Source organism: Nelumbo lutea, chromosome 2 (assembly GCF_056320005.1).
Source record: "Nelumbo lutea isolate HS-2025 chromosome 2, American lotus-T2T, whole genome shotgun sequence".
Taxonomy (NCBI): Eukaryota; Viridiplantae; Streptophyta; class Magnoliopsida; order Proteales; family Nelumbonaceae; genus Nelumbo; species Nelumbo lutea.
Genome location: NC_142685.1, coordinates 20,068,699 through 20,096,041, shown reverse-complemented (window position 1 = coordinate 20,096,041; position 27,343 = coordinate 20,068,699). Strand labels below are relative to the sequence as shown.

Sequence of the window (27,343 nt, the reverse complement as noted above, 5' to 3'; positions counted from 1 at the left end):
CTCAAAACTAGTAAATAAATTAAGTTCCCAAATTTCAAATACAACTATACCAGAATTGTAATTTCTCACGGATGGTCCAAGCCAATCTTGTGCAAGAATTGATGCTTGCAAATGTTCTTCTTCCGCATTTGTAGATCCAGATGCTTCTGCAATGGCAAGTTGTGACAATTCTTCTTGAAGAGCATGTGCAATAACCTCATCATTCTCTACATTGCTACACTCTATTTCTATGTCATAATGACTTTCTCTGCCATACTGCCCATCATAGTAATCCGAATCATGTTGAGTGACAGTTCCAAAATACACAGAGTTGGGAAATAAATCACCAAGATGGTGGAGACCCCATCGAAGAACATCAGGATCTGGCTCGTGTGAAATCATTAGATTTTTACAAAATTTTCAATGCAATAGTTGTTTTCTCCAACAGACAATTTGATAAATTCCTAAATTGCAACTTCAATGGCTTCACTTTGAAAATGTAGTCAAGGAACACAAGCATCCACTAGAAGATCCAAGAATGATCAAGCAACTTCTTCTATGGTACCTGAAAATTTAAACACCAGTATTTGACCTGGAAAGACAAACAAATATGTCAATCATTTCTTACAAAATTTAGAGAAACTGTTGCAGAAAATATGAACATGGTTCAAATGAGAAGCTGCTAATGTGATATTCATATAGTAATGACAACTCTCAAAGAACCATTCAACCTAAAAACTTAATCTGCTAGGTGAGGTCCCTGAATAGGGTTTTCTTCTCCAACATGCCCCCTCACGCAAAAGCCCATCAAGCTTGAAGTGTGGAAAAGCATAGGCCCACCCATACCTTGTGCTGAAATTTAATTAATTATCATGGGGTAATAAGGATTGAACATTAGACCACTTTGTCAGACAGGCTCTGATACCATCTCAAAGAACCATTCAACCTAAAAGTTTAAGCTGTTAGGTGAGGTTCCTGAATAGGTTTTTCTTCCCCAATAATAACAACAAAGGATTGTCCGAGAAAAAACAGCATATTTGCTCTACAATGCATTGATAGGACTGTAAATAAGAAAAGTATAAGAAATTTTAATCTAGGAATTAACACCTAGGCTCCTCTAGCAGTCAACACTTAGAGAAACTATTAGGAATCAACACCTAATAGCTTCTTGAAGGAATTAAGACCATTAAGAAAATTAAATAACTCCAATGTTGCATGGAAAATCCACGCTTACATATATTTATAGGCAAAGATTGGAAAACCAAGCTAATCCTTTCTCCCCTTGTTTCACACTTTAGCACCACTAAGAGATACTAGTAAAGCATTAAGGATCAGTGATTTAAAAAGGTACACCTTAGGCATGCCTAGTGTACCTTGTGCCTCAGCTCAATCATCCAAGAAGGCAAGAACCCCTCCCCCCCCCCCTTTTGTTATGTTGTTCATTCATTTTTCTTTATATAAGACTTTTTAGAAGACAAGGAAATATATTTAAATTTTTTTGAGCAAAGGTAACTTTTATTGAAAAAAGAGATTGAAAAAAGGCAACTCATAGAATTAGAAATTAAAGATTTTTAACATCACATTAACTATATGAAATCATGCAATTCGGAAAGAAATAGAGAGATTGAAAGTTAGACATGCTTGAATTGTTGAGTGCTTCATTATGTTTTATATGTTATGTTTGATATTATTTTTGTATTTTCACTTTGAATATATTTTATATGTTATGTTCATATATTTTACTTTGTTTTAATAGGCTTTTTAAAACATTTAGTTTACAAATTAAAGTTTGCATTATTTAATTAATATTATTTCTAATATTTTCTTCATTTATTTTGAATTTTTACACATTTTGCATTTTTCTTGCATTTTTTTTTAAGTTTATGCCTTGCTTCAAAAAAACATGTGCCTCACCTTGTTCCTCAGGTGCAAAAAGCTCTTCACACTTTTTTGCACCCTACACTTTTAAAACACAGCTAAGGATAGGACAAATCATAGTTGACTTAGAACTAATAATTTGACTTGAGAATAAGATAAGACAAATATTAATTACTTAAGACTATGGATTTGACCTACTAAATGACGTTTGACTTGCTAAGATAACTTTTTCACTCAATTAGGAAAAGCAAAGAGTGTAATTAGGAAACCAGCACCTGATGCAATAAGGTAAACCACTAAGGACTGAAATAATGAAATATCAAACTACTAGAATACTTTAAGAATGGAATACCCTTCCCATCCAAAAGTACAAACGAAACTAAAAATTCAAAATATTCTAGATGTGGCTTATTAGCTCTTTCATCATTCTCTCCCGTTCAAAAACTTGAAGATGGAAATTACCTTGATTCTCTTAGAAGAATCTTTTTTAAGAATCAAGATAAAAGATTTCATTAGAAGATAAAGAAGCATTAGAACCCAGGTGGGTGTCAGGGTCACATGCCACTAATACTCTAATAAACAAGATAACTTTCAGCATTACAGGCTTGAATTTCAACCACATACCAAAAACTTTCCCCAAATCTGCTCTTCTTTCAATATGAGCAAAACTGGAAGGACCCAAACCCAGTCTGTCACTAGTTTTTCAACTGAAGCAATGGGACACCTCAATACTGTTGGACTTATTCTCAAATATCCATCTGTTTCTTCCATTCCAGATAGTCCAACAAACTGCAAAAGAGGTGCAGCTCCAGACTATCCTAGCGTTTTCACTCCCTCTGACCCCGAGGAGTGTAGAATAAAACTTCCGGATGAAATAGTCAACCTTGCATTAAAAAAAAAAAAAAAAAAAGATGGCACAATGTCTCCTCTTCCATCTTGCACATATAACAGAAGCTTGCCATGTTGAAGCCTCTATTCTTCAAGTGGTGTGCTGTTAAAATGCTGTCTAGGAAAACCAGCCATACAAAAGCTTCCACCCTCTTTTTCTGATAAATGAATATGATTTTATTAATGAAAAGATCAAGAGGTTAAATCCAGGCTACCCATAGAGAGGTACGAGCTGTTACCGCTGCCACCCTTGGTGTCTTGATTCCCCCATACACCCTCTGCCTGTACTGTGGTCATACAGTCTTTGATAAGGGTCAAGTAGAAGGATTTCACTGAAAATTTTCCATTCCTGCTTTCCAGCAACAAAGTACATTCTTGCAATTCATGATCCCTAGGGGTGCTCACAGTTTGGTTAACCAAACCGTGGGCTTATTTTTGAAACCGAACCGGGGTTACCGGTTTTCTAATCGAAGCTGATCGGTTAACCGGTTGACCGGTTCAGTTCGTCAGCTTTCTATTATTTGCAATATATATTATAAAAAATAAATATAAATATGTCATAAAACACTAGAAATATATATAATATTATATTTTAAATCATAAATAATATATTATATATTATAAATATATAATGCATATTTATCAATTTATAATGTATAGAAAATATAAAATATATATAATATACATAAAAATACATAAGATATATATAAATATATGCATACCGGTCAGTTTGGTTGACTGCTGGTTTTCTATTTTGTTTAACTGAAACCGAACCAGTATCTTCAGTTTTTTAAAATACCAACCGAACCGATCGGTTCGGCTAACCAAATTTTGGGTTCAGTTTTGGTTGGTTCGGTTTTTCGTTTTTTCTTGCTCACCCCTAATGATCCCTCAATGGTCTTCTAAACCTTGGACACCGTACCACCTGATCACCTGACTTCATAGCACTGATCAATCCTTAATTGATGTTCAGCCAACCTATACTAATTGGGCTCACCTAATACAGCTTCCCCACTCCACTGCACTAATCCTCCCAAAACCTTATTACTCTAGGACCATCTCCCACCTTGAATCTGACCAAACTCCTAAAATCCTGTTTAAAACTTATTATACCATCCCATACTCACCCCATAATAATTAGACACCTCCCTTGATTCCCACCCAAACCTTACCACCTCATACTTCCCTACCACCACCACCCTCTAAAGAATAATGTGGAGATGTGTTAGTAAGTGATAGCAACTCTCATTATTGGATTTACACAAGATACACCAGTTGGGAGAGAGACAAGAATTAGGTTTTCTCTTTTGTAACATATCTAGAGTATTAATCTTCCCATGCACTACTTCCCAACAAAAGGCTCTTACTTTGGGTGGAATAGGTCTTCATTAGAACTCTTTACAGGGAAAGGAAGGAGAACCTGACTGAATACACAGTCTTGAACAAGGAGGCAAAAGAGAACAAACCCTTAGGACGATGGGGGGCCCAAATACACTTATCAGACTTATCAGAGTCTAAACTAACATTTTGAAGGATTTGTAAAATATTCGACCAAGCTGATACTTCACTGTCACTTAGACCTCTACGGAATCTGAAGTCCCAATTGAGACCCACAGGGAGTAAGGGAGGAACAATAAAATTTGACACACAGTCACACACTCATTTTTATACAGGGAAACCGAATATAAAGCAGGAAAAAGATCCTTTAGCAAACAAGAGCCAACCCATGTATCCTCCCAAAATTTGACAAAAACTGCAGAGCAAACACCATACCTGAAAAATACGAAGTAAGAAAGGCAAAGTGCGGTGGATGGATTTCCACTAAGAGGCCACAGTAGCCCTATTACATATTCCTGCGCCCCAATCGTTTCCTAACCTCCCATGTATGCTTGCTATTACTTCATGCCACAATCTATCCCTTTCCTCCAACCACCTCCATATCCATTTCCCTAATAGAGCTGAATTCTTTCTATCTATATTTCCAATACCCAAACCACCCTCTTGGAGGCTTCTACACACCACCTCCCATTTAACCAAATGGTCTTCCTATCCATCACTTGACTCCCAAAGGAAATCTCTGATCACCTTTTCAATTGTTAGACTCCTTTTGGGGGATCCTAAAGACTAATAAAATATAAATTGGTAGATTGGCAAGAGTAGATTTAATCAAAGTAATTCTTCCTCCCAAGGACACATAATTTATCATCCAAGTTGCCAACTTCTTTGCACACCTCTCAACAACTAGATTCCAGAACCTGCTTTCTCTAGGGTTTACTCCTAATGGAAGGCCAAGGTAGGTCAGGGGCCAACTAGCCGTGGAACACTCGTGTAGGCCACAGAGTTTAGTTCCCCATCCTCCATGTTGATCCCCACTAAACAACTCTTCTCAAGGTTCATTTTTATATTAGAGACCAGCTCAAACTTCCTCACCACCTCCTTCAAGTTCCTCACCACACCTTGCTCTCCTCCTTCACAGAAGATTATGATATCATCCACAAAATGCAAATGCGTGACTGAAACCATATTCCTTAGGATTTCCCACCCTTCTATTTTATTCTCCCTATCATCCTTTGAGATCATTCTACTAAACACATCAGCTACTAGGGTGAACAAAAAAGGTGAAAGAGCATCACCTTTTTGTTCCATTCTCTTGTGAGAATTGTTAAATCAAGCACTATTGATTGTCAATCAATATATATTTTAAGATGAATTACTAGACTTTCTTTCTCATAATTAACACATCTATTTGGAATTTCTAGAGCTAGAGCCAACCCAACTGTATCTTAATCATTGGATTGCATCAACATTCAACTATGCTTTGTGATCTTGACTCTACATTTTCAACCTTTTCTTGAACCCCCCTCCACCTTGCTGATTTCAGATTGTTTTTTATCAGATTCCTCAACCTTGACCTATAATGGTTGTTGTTGTAAACTTCAAGCTTTTCGATCTCAATTTTTTTTATCTCCTTGCAAAATTCCATCTTTCTTCTGCCTCATAAATCATAACTCACCATTCGAAAGTATTATCAATTAGATATCATTTTCTTGTTAACTTAACTATCTACACACATAAGAAGTCTCCTTGGAATTTTTTATCAAGTCTTCTTATGAAGATAAGCATCTTGTTATCTCATTTTTCATTCATAAAATGTGCAAATAAAGACTGCATCCTTTTTTAGCAACTAATCTAGGCTTATAAGATTGATTGTCCCAACTATATGGGGTCAGCTACATTAATTCTGTTCTGCCATACCACTTATTTTTTATGATGAATGTTCTGCCATTCCACTTTGTTAAGTTCCATATCCATTTTAAAACTATGAGCCCTAAGATCATTTCTCACTACTTTAGCTCGTCCATTTTGTCATGTTCCTAGCTCTTCTAAAGCCTCCAACTTGCAACAGATAACTTCTTTTCATTGGTGCTGTAGGTGGTCTTCTCCATGCCTAACTAAATTATCTTAGTCCATTTTCCTTCATTCTATAACCCGTTGGAGCTAATCCTAGGTTCCTACAAGTATGTTCATTTTTTATCCTATCCCTTTTAGTTTTCCCACTCACATTTCTGCTACAATTATTTGATGCCAAAAGGAGTAGGTCTTACATGTATAGGCAAAGGCACCACAGAAATAATATTTGGTAGCAATCTCCCTACTCCACTCCTTACAATACTTTGACAAGATCTGTTAAAAATCTAAAAGCTAATTAAGACCTAAAGAATCAATCCCAACCATTGATTTAAAATAAATTGGGTAAAAAACTGTAAAATCCTATGAACAACTGACCTGAAATACCCCTAAGATAAAGAATCCCAATATAGACCTGTAATCTGTCCATAAATTGGCCATAATTTTCTCTCTTGCTCAGATCATACCAAAATCAGTGTTTTGAAACTAAAGAGCCTAACTCACAAGAAGCAAGGCAAGGTGCTAGATAGATAGATAGATAGATATTCAGAGAGCACCATTTTACTAACATGAAGGTTGTAGCATTATAGGATCAAGTCCAATATACCAGACATTTTAAGTATACCACCTAAGTGCTCATAATTTGACAATCGGTATTGCAGTAAACACAACCAACTGGCAAAACAGGATTCATGTAGTCAACCCCATATAGTTGGGGTAGGGCTTAGATGATGATGATGGTGACCTAATTCAAATATTGGTCATTGGCAGATAGGTTGGCTTCAAAAGGAAGAAAATGGGTTCTGGAAGTTTTCAAATGAGAAAAACGATGTATAAATGGCTGACCCTGGATATGGAAATTAAGCTTCAGTGGATTAAGAGAAGTGCCAAACTGCCAACACCTTTGCATATGCACTTGTGAAACAAGGGGTGGGAAGAGTTATTCTTTCTTGGGCAATTTTGTAATTGAAGTTTTATTCTTGGGGATGGTTAAGAGATTTTACCCCTCCCCTCGCTCTATTATATTTGCTCCCCTCCATTTCTAATTTTAATAAAATTTCAGTTATTAACCCAAAAAATTAAATATTTTATCGTAGGGATGATCATTGGTCGGGCTAGCCCATATGAAATATATATATATAAATATATAAGATATTACACCATATATATACAACTTCCGAGCCAGGCTGGGCTGGCTGGACCTTGGAATTGTTTGGCTGAAGCTAGGCCTGGTAGAAATATGATTACCAATGCTCAGAAATTTCTAGACCAGGGGTTATGTAGGTCTGGGCTGAAATGATCAAAGCTAGAAGAAGAAATTTCTTCTTTCTCTCCCTTTTTTTTTTTGAGAAAGGTAAAGTATAATATGCTGTATTAATATCAAAACAAGGTCCTCTGTACATAACAATCCACTAGGAACCTCCAAAAAAAGTCCACCCTTAAAAAAGAAGAAGAAAAGTTTTCATTTCTGAATACATTATGGACAGGCAACCAGCTCTTTAAGAAACCTACAGCTGCATTGATTATACTGCTTCTGAATACAGTTTCTATTCAAAAATTCTGCAATTTCTTTCCAGCCAGCTGGCCTACAATACTGCAGCTAGAATTGAGGACCTCTCTCTCTCTCTCTCTCTTGATCAATAACAAAAACAATATCATTAATAAAGAACAATTAAGTACAACGAATAAGGGGAGAGATAAACTCTCTTAGCTCTCCCCAAGGAAATATCAAGTTACAACATAGCCCAAAACAAATTGTTCCTTCCCACCCCTTGTTTAGCCAGTGTGTCAGCAAATGCATTGGCTTCTCTTCTCACCCAATTGAATGTCACCTCTACCCCTAATAATAACCTCATGACCTTCCTTTCTTCATAGATGTCGCACCACCATCCATCCTCCTCATCCTTTTGGAGCCAATTAATCACCAGTTTAGAATCTCCTTAAATTGACAACTTTTGGATGTTCACCTCCCGGAATCTCTCTTTTTTTTATGCGCAACATGGAAAAGATTTCATTAATTAGAAAAATCAGGTTACAATAAGAAGTTGTGAAAAGAAAAAACCAGCTTTAGAAGCTGACCCAATCCAAGATTACATTTGAGCCCAAAACATGTGTTCTATATACCCCTTGCTTGGGTAAGCTATCTACCAAACTGTTGGCAGTTCTTCTCACCCATCTCACTCGGATTCACATCTCCTGGAATATCTTTAAAGAGGTCTAGTGTCTTCACCCATTGAATCACTCTAATGTAATGGCTTCAACAACCACATCCCTACTTCTTTCTTTATCCAAAAAGATTCTCTAGCTCCTCTCCACCCAATCATCTGGAAAATTGGAACCCTTGTACACCTCCACAATATTCTTCCCCTCTTATTTTGCTAGCTTACAAAAGTAGGAGCAAACACTTTGTAAATTAGATGGAGGGTTCCACCTGTACCCAAACAAACAGAGAAACCAATCCCAAATTGAAGAAGAAAAGGGCAAGAAATTAAGAAGTCATAGCAACTCTCACCATTAATCTTTTAAAGAGAGCACCAATGTGGGGAAAGGCACCATCTAGGTCTTGTTCTCTGAAGTAAGACAAGTATTAATTATTTCTAGATACACTTCCCAACAAAAACCACCCACTATAGGCAGCATAGGAATACTCCAAAATTCTTTTATTGAAAAATATAACCCAAGACTATCACTCGGCTGAATTCAAGGATGAGAAACATGAAGCAGTAGTAAAGATACCAAAGGGAGAGGGGGTCCAAACCCTCCTATCGCCTATTGGAGTTCCTCCTAGGTTCCTATGAATGATTTCATTTTTTATTCTATCCTCTATAGTTTCTCCAGTCATCCAACTCAACATACGCATTTTTGCCACACTCATTTTTTGGACAATTTTTTCTTGAATCATCATAATAATAACAAGAAGAAAGATAATTTTTTTATACAAATGGAGTGTAACAGTGTATTGTACTAACCATATCATAAAAGAGAAATCCCAAAGATACAAAAAAAGGCCATGGTTCATCATCATCTAATCTAAGCCTTGTCCCAACCATATGGTTAGCTACATGAATCTTGTTTTGTCATTCCATTCTGTTCAGTGCCATATCCATCATTAAATTATGGGTGCTTAAATCATTTCTTATTACTTCCACCCAAGTCCTTTTCGATCTGCCCATAGCTCTTCTAGCCCTCTCAACTTGCAACAAATCACTTTTCCCAATAGGTGTTGTATATGGCCTTCTATGCATGTGAGATATCCATCTCAATCTACTTCCTCTCATTTTATCACCTATTAAAGTTACTCCTAGGTTCCTTCTTATGACTTCATTTCTAACTCTTTCGGTCTATCCTTTCTAGTTTTACTTTTACCACTCATCCATCTAGGCAATTGCATTTCTGCCACACTAAAAAAAGAGCACTATTGGTGTCTTGGTGAGAGTAAGCTATGTACAGCCAAATACAGGAAGATTTATATATTTTGCTGCACTTCCTATACATTAAAAGAAAAGCATTAGGTGACAACAATAGCAAAAATAATGATTCCTCCCACACTTAAGCCACTCATATGGTCCTCATTTTATAATTTCTACAGAAATGCCCATTCACCTTTCCTTCACCTGCTCTTCCTTCATAAAGGCCCAGTGGTTGTCTCTCTTAATGCATCTAACATTATCCATCTTCATATTTTATCTACCCCGTTTTTAAGAAAAACATTTCTCGCCTTCTTAAGCCTCTTGATAACAGTACAGTTCATTAGTGGCCATAAATTTTCACCTCACTAGCTCCCTATTTTGTTTTCCTCATCATGCTTCCATATTAGGGGAAAAAAGGTGACCCCAAACCCTTTCCAAGCGTATTATTACTAATGAGCTTTTGACCTCACTAATAACCCACAAGAGTCTAATCTTACTTTTATGAGTTACTTTTCCTTGTAGATTTTCCAAAATTCATTTCTACAGTGTTAAAGCATTCAACCATATATTCCATATAGATAGAGCCTACATTGAGTTAGAACTAAAAATAACTCTCGATTGTTTGGTCAATACCTTCCCATTTAATGTTTCATGTAACTGGCTCAAAATGCCACAAATTCCTTCCCAAGATATTTCAACCAATTTACTTGGGTAATACTAGTATTCCATATCAAACCCCAAGGAAAACAAAAAAAAAGGCGAAAATTCTGGTGAAATAAATAAAATGTTGTACTGAACTATTTATTATATGCTCTTTCGTATGTTTTTTATTTTTCGCTACTGTGCTCTTTCGTACAATTAAATGCTCTTTCTGATCCTATAAATAGAGAAACATCTCAATATCACGATATCTCCCAAATGAAATAGCTTTTCCTAATGGCAACCAACCGCACTCAAAATTCAAATGGAATTCAGAAAGCCAACGAATTTACAAAGCCTGAAGTGGACAATATAGGGCTTTAAACCCTTCAAATCATCGAAACACCACGATAATAAAATCGAATTACAAGCTTAAGGGAAAAAGAAAAAAAAAAAAAACAGCAAGTGTAATATAAAGAAGAACGAAAATGAATGAAATCCTAATGCATCAGAAACTGGGAACGAAGATGAAGAATTTCCGTATTTCATCATTAAGAAATCCCATACCCACTCGCCCATAAACTCCACCAACCGCAAAAACCTAAAATTTCAAAACGAAGAAAAAAAAAAGGAAAAAGGAAAAAAAAAAAAAACGAACTACTGAACCTAATTTGAAGCTTAAAAAACATCTTAAACAGAGAACGACCAACCTCTGGATCAAATCAAATATATTTCAATTTTCTTCTCCAAATTGCAGGACCGAAATCCTTCGAAACGGATCGCAGGGCTTCAAATCCGAATAACGAAACCAAGAGAAGTGAATTCTTCAAAGGTTGCGCTCGAGACGCCACATAGGAAGATAACGATGTACACAAGATTCCGTGAAAGCGAGAAAATCGATAATCGCGGACGTTTGGAAGGTAATTCTTATATACGCTTCCTCAGGGGGTTAAATGTCGAGCAACTTGCAGAGACATAACCAAAGATGAAACATATATTGGTGCATTTTGTTTGGATGGATGCGGGTCATAGTTGCCGTCCATTTAAGCATTTATTTTTGTTTTTTATTTTGATAAGATTAAGCGGTTGCCCTTTGAAATTCTACTTTCTCCGTTTTTCGCGTTATAGAATTCAGAGAATCCGCTGGCCAGGATAGCCGAATTCGCATCAGCGCCCCACTCGCGCCTCACAGATCATCCCATTACCAGTCAGCCGTGTGTTGGGAGCATCTCCTGATAATTAAAGATGTTCTGAATGCACGCTGAGATGTGCATGTGGGGCGCGAATCTGATCTCAGGATAGCCGACCTGCTGGGTATGATCTGGGATCTGCTCCCAAAGTAACCTGTTCCAAGACGCTTCTAGTACCCCATCTCCCATGGAACGGGATCTGCTCCTCACAGGGGCGCTTCACATGCACATCCACCATGTATTGAGAACATCTCATGTGAATAATAATCAATAAGTACGGGAGATGTTCCTAATGCATGATATGATGTGTGTGTGTGAGGTGCCAGCTGTGAGGAGCAGATCCAGTCTCATCTCCCATGTTATTGGGATACCCATATGGTTGGGGCCCACCATAAGAGTCCTGCCATGTATGAGATGTTGGCAGGTGATTGGGACTCCTCCCCATGATCCACCATAAATTCGAGACCAACATGTACTATATAAATATGGGAGATGTTCTAAATGTGTGGCTATAACAGATTTATTCCTCACATCACATCCTAACTATGTATTGAGAATATTTCCTCATGAATGATTATGAAGTATGGGAGATGTTCTCAATTAATGGCTCCAATGTGTGTGAAGTTGATGTAGTGTGATGAGCAACAAACCTAATCCGGATGCGGCATCTGTGCGAGTTCAAATCAGCCCCCCACAATATCCCACAGCACATTCCTCATTTGTATTGAAAACATCTCCCCATGATATCATTTCTAAGAGTATCGGGGGGAGATGTTTCCAATACACAGGGGTATGTGGCAATCTTGTGGGAGGCTGATTTGGTCTTGCATCGTCCTATCAAGTAGATAGGACTTGCAAGGGGTCGGATCACTTGCCAATAAAATACCTTCCAATATCCAATCAACAATATCTGACATCTTACATCTTATAAATGGTGAATTCTGCCCAAATTTTATAACGAGATATACGATGTGATATCAAGTTGTAGGATGTTGAAACTTGTTTTGTTGCAGGTAATCCCAACCCAGGAGACGAACACCGTGTGATGCGGCCGTGATCTCACCGGATTGACAATGATGTAAACCTTCCCTTGGTTTGACCGTGACAATTCTTTTTTTAAGCCAACCGTCACAAAAATTACTCCCTCATAATTATCAAAAAAAAAATGTTGTGATGTTATGTACTTTTTTAATGTCAAATTCACCCTTAACCAACTTATTTTATACATATATTTATTAAGGTTATATTTGGTACCTTAACATTTCTACCTCAATCATTTAGATTGATCAATATAAATTAGGGTAAATCTCTTAAACTATAATTACAGTTTACAACAAATTGTACGTTAGGTTATCTTTGGTTTGAAGGAAAAAGTAGGGAAACCTTTATAAAACTTGTATGGGTTTCTCTATCTTTTCCTTCATTTTCCTACTTTTTTTCACTCAAACAAAACATAATCTTAGTGTTTAGATATTGTCTTGTGGTATTCTTAATTGTCTGAAACTTCCCTTATCCTTAATTTTTCATCACACTCCATTCACATGTGACGAGGTGAATGATAATCATTTTAAAATTCCTAAACTATATTATTCACCGCCACTATTAAAAGTTGTAGTAGTGGCAGTGATTTCTGTATCATTGTCGCAGGTGATAGCAGCCATGCATCTTCTCAACGACATAAGTTTGGTGGGAGGCTGAGCCTCCCAAGAAAAATAAAGCTCCTGTTCTGTTCCAAGTCCACGACGAATTCAACACCAGAATTCGCGAATGCATGAAGCACTCGAGGATCAATATTGTAAAGCTTCACTCTATTGACCCGATCAATCAGAGCATTGGAAGAACATTTGTGATTTGAATATATACGTTTTTTCCTTTTCTAATGAGAATATGAAGCCAGGGCCGACATCAGAGAGAAACTATGACGAAATAGGGGAGAGACAACGGAAGGGATGAAGAACTTACTTTCAGTTCCTTTCCTGATTCTGTGTCCCAACATCAGAGAGAAACTATGGAGCCATGGCCGACATCAGAGAGAAACTATATACAAGACGACGTTTGATAGGTGACGGAGACGTCGCTGCTAAATCAACATTTTGGTGAAGCCTGGCATCTTTCCTCTTCGTCAAGAGGTTGTGGGTGGAGTAGGTGTAAATGAATTGAATTAGGTCCAACTAGTCTCGTCGACTTCCCTTCTTCAACAAAATCTCAAACCCTGTAATATCTACTTTCAGACGTAACGTAGAATCAAAAGCAGCTGTACTTGGTTAGAAGAGTGGGAGAAAAGATATTGGGTTGCAATTAATGTGGTTCAAGCTAAGAGAAACTTGTCAAATAACATAAAGAGAAAGCTGACATATCGGGAACTTGGCTAAAGACATCTTCTCTATGGCTTCTCTCTGATGGTGGGGTTGTTGCAGAAGAAAACCAGCAAAACGGGAGATAGAGATAGAGATAGAGAGAGAGAGAGAGAGAGAGAGAGAGAGAGGCGCCAGTTGGTTGCAAGGACGACTTGGGCGTAGCTCATTTTGGAAGACGACAACGCAGGCTAATGCTGGTAGAGGTTGACAGTGACCGGTGGGGAGAGCAGAGGGTAAAGGAAGGGGAATAGAAGAGGTGAAGAGTTGTTAGGGAAGAAACTGGCGGGGAGAGCAGACGGGACTATAGCACAATACCATAATCAAGCCGCACAAGGACCTCCTCACAAGCCTGGTTTGGGCCCGACTTTCATTCAAATTTTTCCAAAAGCCAAGTTCGAGCCTGGTCTATGAACGAGGTGGGATCTGCTCCTCACACAGAGCGTGTGAGCTTTGGAGCGGATTGGTAAGAGATCTCTGGAGCAGATTGCTTCTTGAGTTAGTTAAAGAAGTAGAAGAAAATATGAAGATGGATAATGGTTGATAAAAAAGCTTTTCAAACAATATAAGAGTAGAAGCTTTCCAGAGAGAGAGAGCACGAATGTGAAAGCTGCTATTTGTCATGGCTGAGGCGATGAATGTGAAAGCTGGTGGTGATGGGAGAGGATGGGTACTTTGCACAAAGCTGAGAGCCGAGGTCTGAACAAATTTTTGTAAAGAACCTACGGTGTGGAAGAACAGCAACTTGTGGCATCTAGACGGGATTTAACACCGGAAATGGCAAATGAATGGTCTATTGAGTTTTATTTTGAAATTTTGATGAATAGTGAAAGGTAAATTCAACATTATTGTCAAAAAACTTAAGGGTATAATTTATCGATTTCATGAATAGTAGGGGTAGTTTAAGAGATTTACCCCATAAATTAACATAGAATTATCATTCAAATATGATGTGATAATATATGAGGGTATTTGGTTCCGTTTATTGAATAAATGCTTTGTACTTATGTGACTGTAAAATCGAGAAAAACAATTAATGAGGGTGTTTATGACAAATAGGCACTATTAAGTACTACATTAGCAAAGTGCCAATAAACGCCTACCCGTTTCAGGAAGTTATAAAATGAAGCTTTTGCAAACATCGATGTATATAGATGCAATTAATGAGGCCTTTGCTAATGTACACCTATGTGAGAGCGTTTATTCAATAAACAAAAACGGAATCAAACACATATTATATCTCTCAATCTCTCATCAATTTGGATTGATGAACTCAAAACTTTTCAAAAAAAAAAAATTGACACAGCGCACACGCTGTTCACCGTATTTGTTAACATTGAGAATAATTAGGAGATATAGATAAAACTTCCACACGTTGAGAAATGACTCAGTGAAATGGACGTCGGTTTGATGGACTGTCTCTAAGATCAAGTTTGGATGCACAAGAAACAGAGAGATTGTGATGCCTTGAGAGAGCTTTGCAATTGGATTGTGATGTGTCTTCATGACGTCGATAAGGTTGGATTCGTAATCCCTACACCAGCAGCCCCACTAGAAATCAGCCTTTCGATCGTTAGAACAAAGCATTGCTCCAAATGAAACAATTAATCCCACTAGATTCATTTGCAACAAAGACTGATCCTGAGCCTTTAAGATTCCAGCTAATCGCTTACCCATTTCAGCTGCTACGCTGTTAGACTATCAAATATTTCTTCTGGAATTAATGGTTATGCTGTATTTTGGGTTGGCCTTCTAATGGACATTGAAGAGGGCCTGTGACAGAGTTCTACAACCGGTTTCATCCATAGCAAGTGAGTTATAATCTTTATGTTAAAAAAAATTAAAAAGAAAAGAAAAGAAGGACGAGTGTTGAACTCATTGGTTTGGCAACCGAAGAGAGGAAGAAAAAAAAATGAGAGATATATTTTATGGTCCATTTGATTAATAGTCGGAGCTGGAATTAGAATCAGAATTAAAATTCTTTTGAATCGGGATTGGAATGGTCTATTCCATGGCTTTCAAAATCGGACCGGACTGGAAATACCGGGAACCAGTCACCTGACCGGTTCCGTTTGTCCCCAAAATCAAAACGGATTGGATTAGATTCAAAAATTCAACTTCCTCATCAGATTTTAATTCAAATCCAATCGGATAGGATCTGCAATTAACATTGTCAGATTGGATTCAGATATACCTTGATTCGAATTCAATCCATTTGCATTCCTACCATCAAGAATGGAATTCCAATTCCACCCAACCAAACTGTTGGAATTGGAATGGGCCCGATTCCAGCCCCCAATTCCCACAAAACAAATGCAGGCCTTTAGTAACTTCAACTTCTTTGTTACCGGAAAAAAAAAATCAAAATGAGGTATTTGCACCATTTTTCAAAATGTTAGGGGAAGTTTTTGTTAGCGTCAAAACATATGGGGTTTTTTGCACAAGTGTGATAGGATTTGTTCTCAATCCCAATTCAAATAAAAGCCCGATTATCAAATGAATGGGACCAGCAGTAGCCACAATATAGTATGCACGTTCATTGAGCACTTGATAAATATTTTGACAACTGTCAAAAATAATTTTTAATCTTTTTCAATGGTAGGCTATGGGGATTTTAAGGGACAGATGTCAAAAAAAATTCTAGGTACTCATTGAATGTGCTTAAAAGTGCATACCTGATTGGGACCGCAAAGGAACAAAATGAAGAAAAACAAAACAAAAGCCTCTATACATATGATACTAATTTGATTACACTTGTAAAAGTTGGGGTAGGTATTTGCAACTTCTGGGGCATTGCTCATTCATTGAGAAGTCATTTATCTAAGTCCCCATTTGGTTCACGGGAATAGGGGTCTGGAATCGGAACAAATCATTCACATCATGAAAATGACAATCAATCAGCTTATATTTATCAAAATTTATGCAAGGGAGGGATGATTTAATGCAAATGAATGATCCAACAGTAATCTATCATTTTTTTTTGCTCAGTTTGGAAAAAGTACAAATGCAAATATGTATGACGTAAATACATACAAAATAATACAAAATATAAAATTTTGCACTCTACATATTTGAATTTATACTCCTTCCAAACTCCGCCTCTATGAAAAATCAGATACATCCATGGGCGTAGGTGTAGCTTTGGGCTAAACCTAAAATTGTAAATCACGGCCTAGCGGGTTTCTGTCCCTTTTCTTTTCCTTGGAGGTTTTTAGGAATCATTAATACAAGCTATAAGATTTGATAGACAAAGAAAGAAGACAATGTCGTCGTACCTAATTGCCCTTATATTCTTAATTATTAAGAAAAACCAATGCAAACTTCATTGGACTTGAAACCAAAGAAAATGCTAAGAATAAAGACGATCAATGCAAACTTCAAACCAAAGAAAATGCTAAGAATGGACTTGAAATATTATATGGTACCATTGGTGTTTCAACCTGTAATGTAATGCTTTGAGTTGAATCTTGTTGAAAAAAAAAAGTGTTTTTTTCCTTTCATGTCGGCACCACGAGATCGCTATATAAGTTAAGGAGTTGAGATGTTACATTTTCCATGCAAATTGTTCTATGATTATTTTAACTCTAAACATCAAAACACATTTTTGAGTGAAATTTAATCAAACCTGGTTAAGGAGGTGACTAATGAGGAGATATTTAACACTCTCCAATCAATCCAAGACCTCAAAACCCCCGGGCCACATGGATTAAATGCAATTTTCTTTAAAAAGATTTGGTGATTGATTGGGGACTTTGTATGTAAAGCTATTAAGTTTTTCCCATTTAGGGGAAACGAATAAATCCGTCAACAGAACATTCATTAGAGTGTATAAAATAATTTCTAAAATCTTAGTCAATCATATAAAGTCTTATTTGGATGGCATTATATTTCCTTGTCAAAGTGTTTTTTGTTCTTAATCGTCAAATTAATGATAATATTATGGTTGCTTATGGAATATTTCACTCTATGGCACTGTTCGCTTTTCGGTAAGTTACTTATCTGGGTAAAGGCAACTTGGGTAAGTTTTTCCTAGGAAATACTTTATCCAAATAAATGCATTTATCCATGTTCTTTTATTTCTCATGTAAATAAGGCAATGACCATTTTATCCATAAAAACCATTATTAAAAGGGGCATTTTTGGCCCATTCAAGTGTTGGAAACTTTCCCCCTAGGTGGGAAAGTTACTTACCCACCTAGGAGATGGGTATCACTTACCCGAGTAAGTAGTACCCAGGAAAATAAACTTTCCCTAATCCCCACATAAATTTGAAAAAAGAACACGTGATTCTTGGTCAATGGGAACCAAAATCCTATTGACTAATTTTTATCCCTCTCAAAATCAAAAAAAAGAACACCCCCTATGAAGAAAAAGAAAGGTAAGTGGGGAATCATGGCCTATAAAATTGACTTGGAAAAAGTAGGATTGGCAACGGGGCAGGTTTGGGATAAGGCACCCCTTCCCTGTTCTCGCCCTGAAGTCATGATACCTTGCCTCGTACCCACCCTGTCCCTAGTGGCAGGGCGGGGCATCCATTCCTCATCAGGGACGGGGAATCCTTGAATTTTCCCCACTCTAAGGCAATTACTTAAAAATTATCTATTTTATGGACAACTTATACATAGGATATAGGAATTTGGGGGCATTTTAGAATTGAATTATAATACTCTAGGGGTAATTCAAAATTAAAATTATGGGATCTTAGGATTTTAAAAATTTAGAGAAAACTTAGAGATATTTTAAATATCAATATTAAACCTAGTGATAATTTACTAATTTACCTTCGAGTTTGGGGAATTATATACAAAACTTGTCTCCGCCTCGTACCGATTTCGGGGAAATTTATTTTCTCCATCCCCACCCTGCCCTTGTTTAGGGTCAAGGAAAACCTGCCCCGTTCGGGGCAGGGCTCCAATTTTACGGGGGAATTTGCCATCCCTAGGAAAAAGCTTATTTACCGACCAAAATGGGATTTTATAGAGAAAGTGATTAATAAATTTGGCTTCCATCTTCAGTGGGTTGACTGGGTTATGGAATGCATCAAGTATGCTTCAATTCATATTCTCATAAATAAATAGCACTTTTACAAGAGAAATTTTGCCTTCCAGGGGAATTAGACAAGGGCCTCCCATTTCCCCCTACATTTTTGTGTTTTGTGTTGAATCCCTTACGTCAAGACTTGAAAGAGAATATATTATGGGGGAAAGCTAATTGGTTGTAAAATCTTGAGAGGTGGGGCAATTTGCTAATGATTGTCTCATATTTGTTAAAACCTCCATTAATGTTTGTCTCAAGATTAGAGAGATTCTGGATAATTTTGTTATGCCATGATACTAGTTTCCAAACTTTCCAAAATCTGAATTGACTTTCTCTAAGAATATACCCAATATTCTTAGAGAAAGTCATCTTCGTATTCGGGTGTTCCTTTTCCGGAGGACAGAGTCACAAAAGAGATGTTTAAAGATTTTACAGAAAAAAAAAAAAGGACCAACAAGCTTACAGGGTGGAAAAGAAATTCTCTTTCACTTGTGAGTAAGCTAACCCTTGTTAATGCCGCAACGAGTATGACATCATTCAAAATTCCAAACACAGTGAATGACGACTTTGATAGAATGCAAAGAGACTTTATTTGGACTAAATCAAATAAATAAAACATCCCAAAAACTGGGGTGGTCTAACGGTTAAAAATCTTAGGTGTGTGAATAATGCGTGTCTTGATAAACTGTGATGGCGCATTTTAATTAATCCAAAGAATTTGTGGATTAAAATTGTGACAAATAAATATTTAAATAGTAACAATTTCTGAGATGCTAAAGCAAAGAAGGAGATTTCTGGGCTTGTAGGGGTATCCTAGCTTTACGTGAGGTGATCAAAGGGGAGTGGGTTGGAAAGTAGAGGATGGTAAAAATATTAATTTTTGGTAAGATATTTGGGATGACAACTCCAATTAGATCAAATTGAAAATAGAAGCCTCAAGGTGTGTGAGGTTATTGATCATGAGAGAATACTTGGGAAGTTAACCACATCAGGGCACTTGTGCCTACGGGTGTCAATTGGACTGGATTTGGTCCAATCCGATTCAGTCCAATGTGAGTTTGTTATAAATGGATCATGTCCCATCCAATTCAATGAATATTTTTGACTAATTTAGACCGGTCCAATTCAGTGTCTGGACCATTTAGATTGGTTTCAATCCAAACCCAGTCCATTGACACATATATTCTTATTTTTTATATCAATGGATCAGATATTGGCTTAATTCAACCCAATCCAATATAAATTTGTTATGAACGGATCAGGTCCAATCTAATATAATAAATATTTTGGACCAGATTGATCTAATCCAATATATCTTATTGGTCCGTCCAAATTAATTATGGACTGGACAGGATCCAATCTAAAACCGGTCCATTAACACTCTTACTTGTACCTCCGTTGTTGTGGCAAAAAATCCAGTCCATTCTCATCCCTTCATTTTTTAGAAAGGACATTATGGTGTAGGGACAATTTCCTAATGGAAATTTTACGGTCAAAACAGCCTATATGGCAGAATGTATGGCCAATAGAAATTCAATTTTACCAAGCTGGGGTTTTAATGGAATTTGGAAAACCCGATGTCCTCCTAAATTGAGGGTTTTCCTCTTTTTGGTCTTAACCCACAAGTCACCCTTAAAAAAAAAAAGATTAATAGAGGTTATGATATTGACGATGCCTATAAAATTTGTGGGGAAGAGGAAGACTTTGATCACATCTTTATAAATTAAGTATGGCTAGCGGTTGAGTGGTGGGCAAGAATTTCAAGTCCAAAATCGCATAATGTTGAGAATGTGGACCATTGGATGAAAGAGAAATGTACTATTATTTTATGGTTTATATGGAAAAATAGAAATGATAATCTCTTTTGTAATACTTGTCTCACCCTCAGGTTGTGATTGAAAGAGCTACTAATCTCTGGTTCGATCACAAGGCCAGCATTAGTCATAAAAGTATCTTGGAAGGTAATATATCCTAGAGGCCTATTGTATGGCTAGGGGTGGCAATTGGGTGGGTTGAATTTCAATCCAATTCATCTAATCCGCCAATCTATTAATGACCCAGTTATATAAAATTAAATGGGTTGGGTTCAACCCAAACTCGCTTTAATCCAATCTAATCCGCCTAAACCCATTAATCTTATATTTATGGACTTGAAAAACAAATTCTCTATCTCTTAATAAATAAGTTGGTTGTAGCTTGGTGGTTATTGTAGTTATTATTTACATAAGTGGTAAAGGTTCAAATCACATTACATGCATATTATTTTTACACAAGTGACGAGGCCATTTGACTATGTTCGGATTCCGGGTTTGAGTGAACCACTTGGGTTCAAATCGGTCAGACCAACTTAAACCACTTAGGTTCAAGGGTGGTTGAACCATTTAGATTTGGATCAAATTGGTCGGATCGGACCAGTTCAGTCAATGGTGGATTGACTTGGACCAGGCCATATTAGGTTTGTGCATGGGTTCGGGACCGAACCGGGCCAATGTATCTAAATCGGGTTGGTCCATATTCGAGTCGGGTCATGTGGATATTGGTCGGATGGACGGTCCAAATCGGGCAAAGCACATAGAGGCCGAATCATCCCACCCAAAACCGTATTGGATTCGAGTCAACTAGAATCGACTTGTACCGGGTCGGGTCGGAGTGTGTGAATATTGGTTGGACCGGATGACCGAAATCGGACAGAGCAAGTGGCACCGAACCATCCCGCTCGGGGTCTATTTCGGATTCGGATCGACCCAGATCAGTTTATGCTGGATCAGGTCAGACCGCGTTGAACTAGTCCGAACTTGGGTCAAATTGATTTGGATTTATGTTGGGTGAAATGTATTGGTTCAAGACAAAACTAAATTTAGTGAATTATTAATAGAAAATTAATGCATTAATTATAAATTATTTAATTCAAATGAAGAAAATTAAAAAAAATGCTAAAGAATTAATACTTGTGTCTATAATGATTAACCCAATGGTTATCCACAACCCAACCCATTGGGTGATGAATTGATCACACAACCTGCCAAGTAAATGGGCAAGTTGGGTGGGTTAGATACTAAGTGGGTTGGGTGGGTTCAGCGGGTTGGGTTAAAAATTGCCACCCTTATGTATGGTATTGCCCTCTTGAGGGTTCGGTGAAGATTAATTTTGATGCGTCTTGCAATCCGGACGTATTGTGTTCCATTGCTTGTATTGCAAGAGACCACCTTGGTAGAGTGCTAGATGTGAAATGTGAATGTATTAGTAAAGACTTCAATTAACATGGCTGAAGCTAGGGGATGGCTTCGAAAGCTCACAATGTAATGTTGAATTGGAAGGACTTCGTGGTGGTCATTGAAGGTGATTCCAAACTTATTATTGACTGTCTTAACAATAGAGTGGATACGCTGCGGAGCCTAAAGACAATTATCGAAGAGTGTCATGAGCTAAACCTGGTTTTAGAGTGTCGTCTTTGCTACCATCATGTCTATTGCGAAGCAAACCAGACAACGAATTAGTTGACTCATGCAGCTTTTAGTAACATTGTTCTAAACATTTTCAAACTTCCGTGGTATCGTTTGGGTTGGGGGCTTGCTAGCCCCGCTCTTGTATAGTTGTATAGCACCTTTCAAACTTCAGTGTTTATACTTGAAACGTCAAAGTACCATACAGCCCCGAAAATCATTGCACTTTCCCATAATGGATTTCACATTTCACTAAAACAATTGAAGTCATGAAATTCTAAAATAGCTGCCAATAAGTTAATATCATTCAACTCATAGCAACTTGCAAGTCCTCTGCTAACAATTTCTCAAAAACAGGAGGGCAAGTTACAATTCCAAACAGAAGAAAAAGCAATAGAAGATTGACCAACAGAAGGCAATTTGGCCAAGGGATGGGCAACTTCTATTGGCACCTCCGAGTAAACAAAAAAGCAACAGAAGAAAAATATCTAGCCAAATCTCTGCACTGAACAACAGTATGAAGAATGCGCTATGGAGGAGCCATACTATCTACCAACAGAAGATTGACCATAACTGAGGAACCACCTTCAACACAGATATCCTGATACTCAAAATCCACAGCAACCTGCAAGCCACTAAGAAATGAAGCAGCCTCAGCTTCAATAGGTAAAACAAGGATGAAGCGGAACACATTTGCTTACTAGAAAATGAATATTTGTTACTTCTAAAATAACAATTAATTAGTTGCAGATATACGCTACTTCTTATGAATTAATCATTGGGGGCGTTCGTGTTCATGCTAATGTAGAAGTTCTTTTCATTATGAAAATAAACCATACACATTCAGCACCCCCTATATTTTTCCAATGAAAATATTTTCTAGAGGAAAATTCCATGGGCTGCGTTTGATTTCAAAGGAAAAATCATCAATGTAAAACTCAATCAATAGGTTTAAAATTTTAATAGACCATTGAAGTTTTTTGATGTGATAATCGATGGAAAAGTGGGCCGATTAGATGGTTTACATTGACTTATGATGTAAACTTTATATTGGAAACAAAGTGAAAATACAAACTTGGTGCGGAGTTTTACACAATTGAAAACAAACGCGTGTAAATGCAAATCAATTGTGGAGTTTTATGTCAATTCACATTTATACCGAAATCAAACACAGCCATAAGAAAAAATATTTGCAAGAAAACATGAAAATTGTGAATGTTACTTCACAAAAATGTCTTCTCCCCCTCTCACTACACTAACTCATTTTCCAATTTTTGTTTATTTCACTTTCCATTTCAAGCAAAATTCCAAGTTTCCAACCTAGAAAGTGTCATGGGTGACAATGGGTTTGGATTCAAAATACAGAAGTCAACGCAAAACCGGAGAGCCTAGATTATCAGTGGTAGATTCAAATAATTGGATGAAGTCCAGATTAGCTGCACTTGTGGTTGTGTTAGGGGGCTGTCTAACCAATAATAATGCCTCAAATCAGCCATCAAGTGTATATTAGAAAATAAACCCATGCAATGTATAGGGTTGACTAGAAATTTGGTAAGGTTTGGGTTGGTAAATTTGGCTTTTAACATCAGTTTGGATCCAAGCCAAGGTCCATGTTTATGGTTGGTCTTGGGTTGGCCTTTAATCAGGCCCAATCTATCTACTCTATATCCTGCTGTTTTTGGATGAGTCCAAAAGGGTTTGGCAAATTTGTGTTTTTTTTTAATTACTAAATATTAGTTTGAATTTGATAAATTATTTTATATAAAAAATTGAGCTCAAAAATATCAAATAGCTTATTCTAGGGGTAAAATAGTAAAATCAGGGAATTTCAGATATTAAAGATTTGGTCCAACAATAACAAGTTTATCTATTGAGAGTCTCTAAAAAGTAAAAAACCCTTTATGCATCTTTTCAGATTTTAAAGACTTTTAATATATTTTTAACTTTTCAGACTTCACATTTCATATTTATCAAGCACTACAGGACAGATGTTACAAAAATTGGCTATTGAACAGAGTGACTGTTTTAAGAATGATTTTACTAGAGAGAATTATGACAGATTTTATTAGGGAAAATTAAGCTTTGAGAGGGTTTTAATTGTAACTTCCAATACTTTTAATAACTTTATTATTTAAAACTCCCATTCACTTTTCTACAATTCTCTTAAAACTTAGCCTGATTTTTAAGTAAAATCCCTCTATCTTTATAAAACCTCCCTTCTACCTCCAGAAAGGACTGAGAGTTACCTGTCGGAGTTATATCTAACGGAATCTTCAAAGTGTCTTTCACCCTTGCTAATTCTTTAAATTGTCAAAATAATGTAATTTCACCCATCAGAAAGGTGACCCACAAATACTGATTGATGTTTGGTTAGGCTTTCAGATAGCAGGCAACAGACATAGAATAGCTGTGTTTTAATAGATGATCCATGATCGATCTGTTAAACCCTTTGCAACTATAACCAATAACAGGTCCTAGTTAAGAACAGATTAACAGAGAGTAAAACAGCAGCTTAGTGGTGATAGTGGTTGCAATAAGACAGACCCCATCGTTGACTATTTTGAAAGAACATTTTTATCCTTGAAACCTCCTTAGCAGTCTCTTTCTTATCTTCAACTTCCGTTCTCAGTGCCTCCGCTTCATTGTAGCTGGTCCCTTTTTTTTTTTTTTTTAAGTAAAGCATTGTAGCCGTAATTGTCATCATTGGAGCTGCTATTAACCTTTCTTTATTTACCACTATTTCCCTCAAAAAATCAAAATCGACATCATTCTTATAACCTCCATCCCACTTCCCGTGCTGGTACTTGCAATCCTGGAAATACTTCCTCCCGTAATCAAGGCTAACCAATTTTGCATCCACCACGAAACTCGGCGCTGGGATCCAGATTCCAATGATACAGAATTATATATGAACCAGCAAATTTGAGCTTCTGCAAGGTTTTAAAAACCAATCCGGAAACAGAACTGCTCTCGCCACCGGTTTCCAAGTCAGCTGTTTGACCATCCGCATTGAACGGCTCAAACGGTCTGATTAGGTTAGAAAATCAAGGTTTTATATCCTTAGTCTTTTATAAGAAAAAACTCAAAATGAGATGTGGTTGTTGATGAATCAATTTTTTTGTGCTAAGTACCTCGTTATTTGGTTTGCTTCCAAGTGGCCGATGACTCAGAGGCCGAAGTGAAATTTTGCTGGATGAGGACTTGGATGCCGAGTTGACCAGGCCGAGCTGAGGGCAGATTAGGTGCCGAGTTAACTGGGTCAAGCTGGGCAGGTTAGGTGTTGAACTGCTTAGGCCGAGCTAGGCAGGTTATGTGACGAGCTGACTGGGCCGAGCTAGGCAGGTTAGGTGACGAGCTGACCAGAGTGTCGAGCTGCCTATTAGTTGCCGAGTTGTCTGGCGACGATCTGGATTGATTGTTGAGCATCGTAGTTCATTAGACTTACAAGGAATCAATGTCAGAGGACCCGGGGTGGCTAACCCGGCGAGGTCGCTCCGATGCTTAAGTCAATACTCTCATAGTAGACTGCGAGCTAAAAATCACAAAGTATGAGAGCTAGAATATGCTTACTTGCCCCCCATGCCATTGGGATTGGTGCCTTTATATAGGTATTGTTTGGCATGGACTTCACGCACCGCATTCGAGATTTCCGAGAAGTCGTCTAAGTGGTCTGAGATTCATTGAGGCAACCGCCACGCACGTTGACCACCCTCTGGATTGTTTGGCACGTGAGCCAACTTCCAAGGATCATGGGAGTGTTAGGATATGCATGCCAAATTTGTCGGTGAGCATGTCTCGCAAACCGCCAGGTCGGCGCTGGTAACAGGCCACCAGGTCGCACCTGGGCCAGGCCGCCAGTCCGCGCTTGTGCCATGTGTCACCATGTCATTGGAGAACCAAATCCGCCCTCATCATTTGCCCCCCACTCCCGAGCTGACAGTAACTCGGCGAAGGGAGTATATTGCTCCTTTTGGCCTGGAATGAATAATTCGATGAGCTCGTAAGCGTCGATTCAATTCCTTAGGCTCTAGGAGCGACTCGTAGTCCACTCTCCTTACCCTTGATTTTGCCCATGCCGAAGAGGCGACTGGGTCTTATGTGGTGCCGAAGTCTTTGCCAGTTTGACACTTTAGCCCTTAGGCTCTAGGAGCGACTCTTAGTCCACTCTCCTTGATCTTTGATTTTGCCCATGCCGAAAAGGCAACTGGGTCTTATGTGGTGTCGAGGTCTTTTATCAACTCGGCACCTTAGAGCTATGGCTGCGCTGCATCAGCCTCGTTAGTGACGTCGGTTACCCACTCCTACAAGAAGCTACTAGGAGCTCGACCTACGGGGGCAACACTAATGACTTTTGGTCACCAGCTCACACGGGAGCCTTGGAAGGCTCGACCAGCAGGGGCGTCCATGCAATCTGTTGGCCGCCTACTCCCGCAGAAGCCACGAAGAGCTCATCTTTGTAAAGGGTACCTCGCGAAGAGGACTGATGAGGCTTTATCCGAGTTGAAATAAAGTTGGTAGAGCTGCTTAGTCTGTTGGCCATCAACTTCCTACATAGTCTTTGAGTTCATAAAAAATGGAAACTATAAAGTGAGAGCTTTTAGTTTCTAAAAGGTGAGAACTTAGCTTTCTAAAAGAAGAGGACTTAGCCTTTTGGAGGATGAGAACTTAGCTTTTTGTAGTGTTTCCCACAAATGACGCCAATTGATGAATCGATTTTTTGGTGATGTATCAATTTTTTGTGCTAAGTACCTCGTTATTTGGTCCGCTTCCAAGTGGCTGATGACTCAGAGGCCGAAGTGAACTTTTGTTGGATGAGGACCTGGATGTCGAGCTGACCAGGCCGAACTGGGGGCAGATTAGGTGTCGAGTTAACTGGGCCAAGCTGGGTAGGTTCGGTGCCGAACTGACTGGGCCGAGCTAGGTAGGTTATGTGACGAGCTGACTAGGTCGAGCTAGGTAGGTTATGTGACGAGCTGACTGGGTCGAGCTAGGAAGGTTAGGTGACAAGCTGACCAGAGTGCCGAGCTGACCAGAGGGCCGAGCTGGATTGATTGTTGAGCTTCGTAGTTCTTTAGTCCTACAAGGAATCAATGTTAGAGGACCTGGGGTGGCTAACC

General features: G+C 37.9%; 1 protein-coding gene across 5 annotated transcripts in view; it reads right to left on the bottom strand.

Annotated features, from left to right (window-relative positions):
- The window catches only part of LOC148869020 (OVARIAN TUMOR DOMAIN-containing deubiquitinating enzyme 12-like), a 37,904-nt gene extending 26,705 nt beyond the window's left edge, over positions 1 to 11,199 (bottom strand). For all 5 annotated transcript variants that reach the window (XR_016107470.1, XR_016107471.1, XM_088971044.1 and 2 more), the window contains exons 1-2: positions 10,913 to 11,199; positions 51 to 571 (exon numbers count right to left, since the gene is read on the bottom strand). Coding sequence is in view for 3 of the 5 variants with exons in the window: in XM_088971044.1 (XP_088827170.1) it covers positions 51 to 381 (331 nt within the window). In the remaining 2 variants the exon portion in view is untranslated. The remainder of the gene's footprint in view (positions 1 to 50; positions 572 to 10,912) is intronic.
- Between the last annotated feature and the right edge of the window lie 16,144 nt (positions 11,200 to 27,343).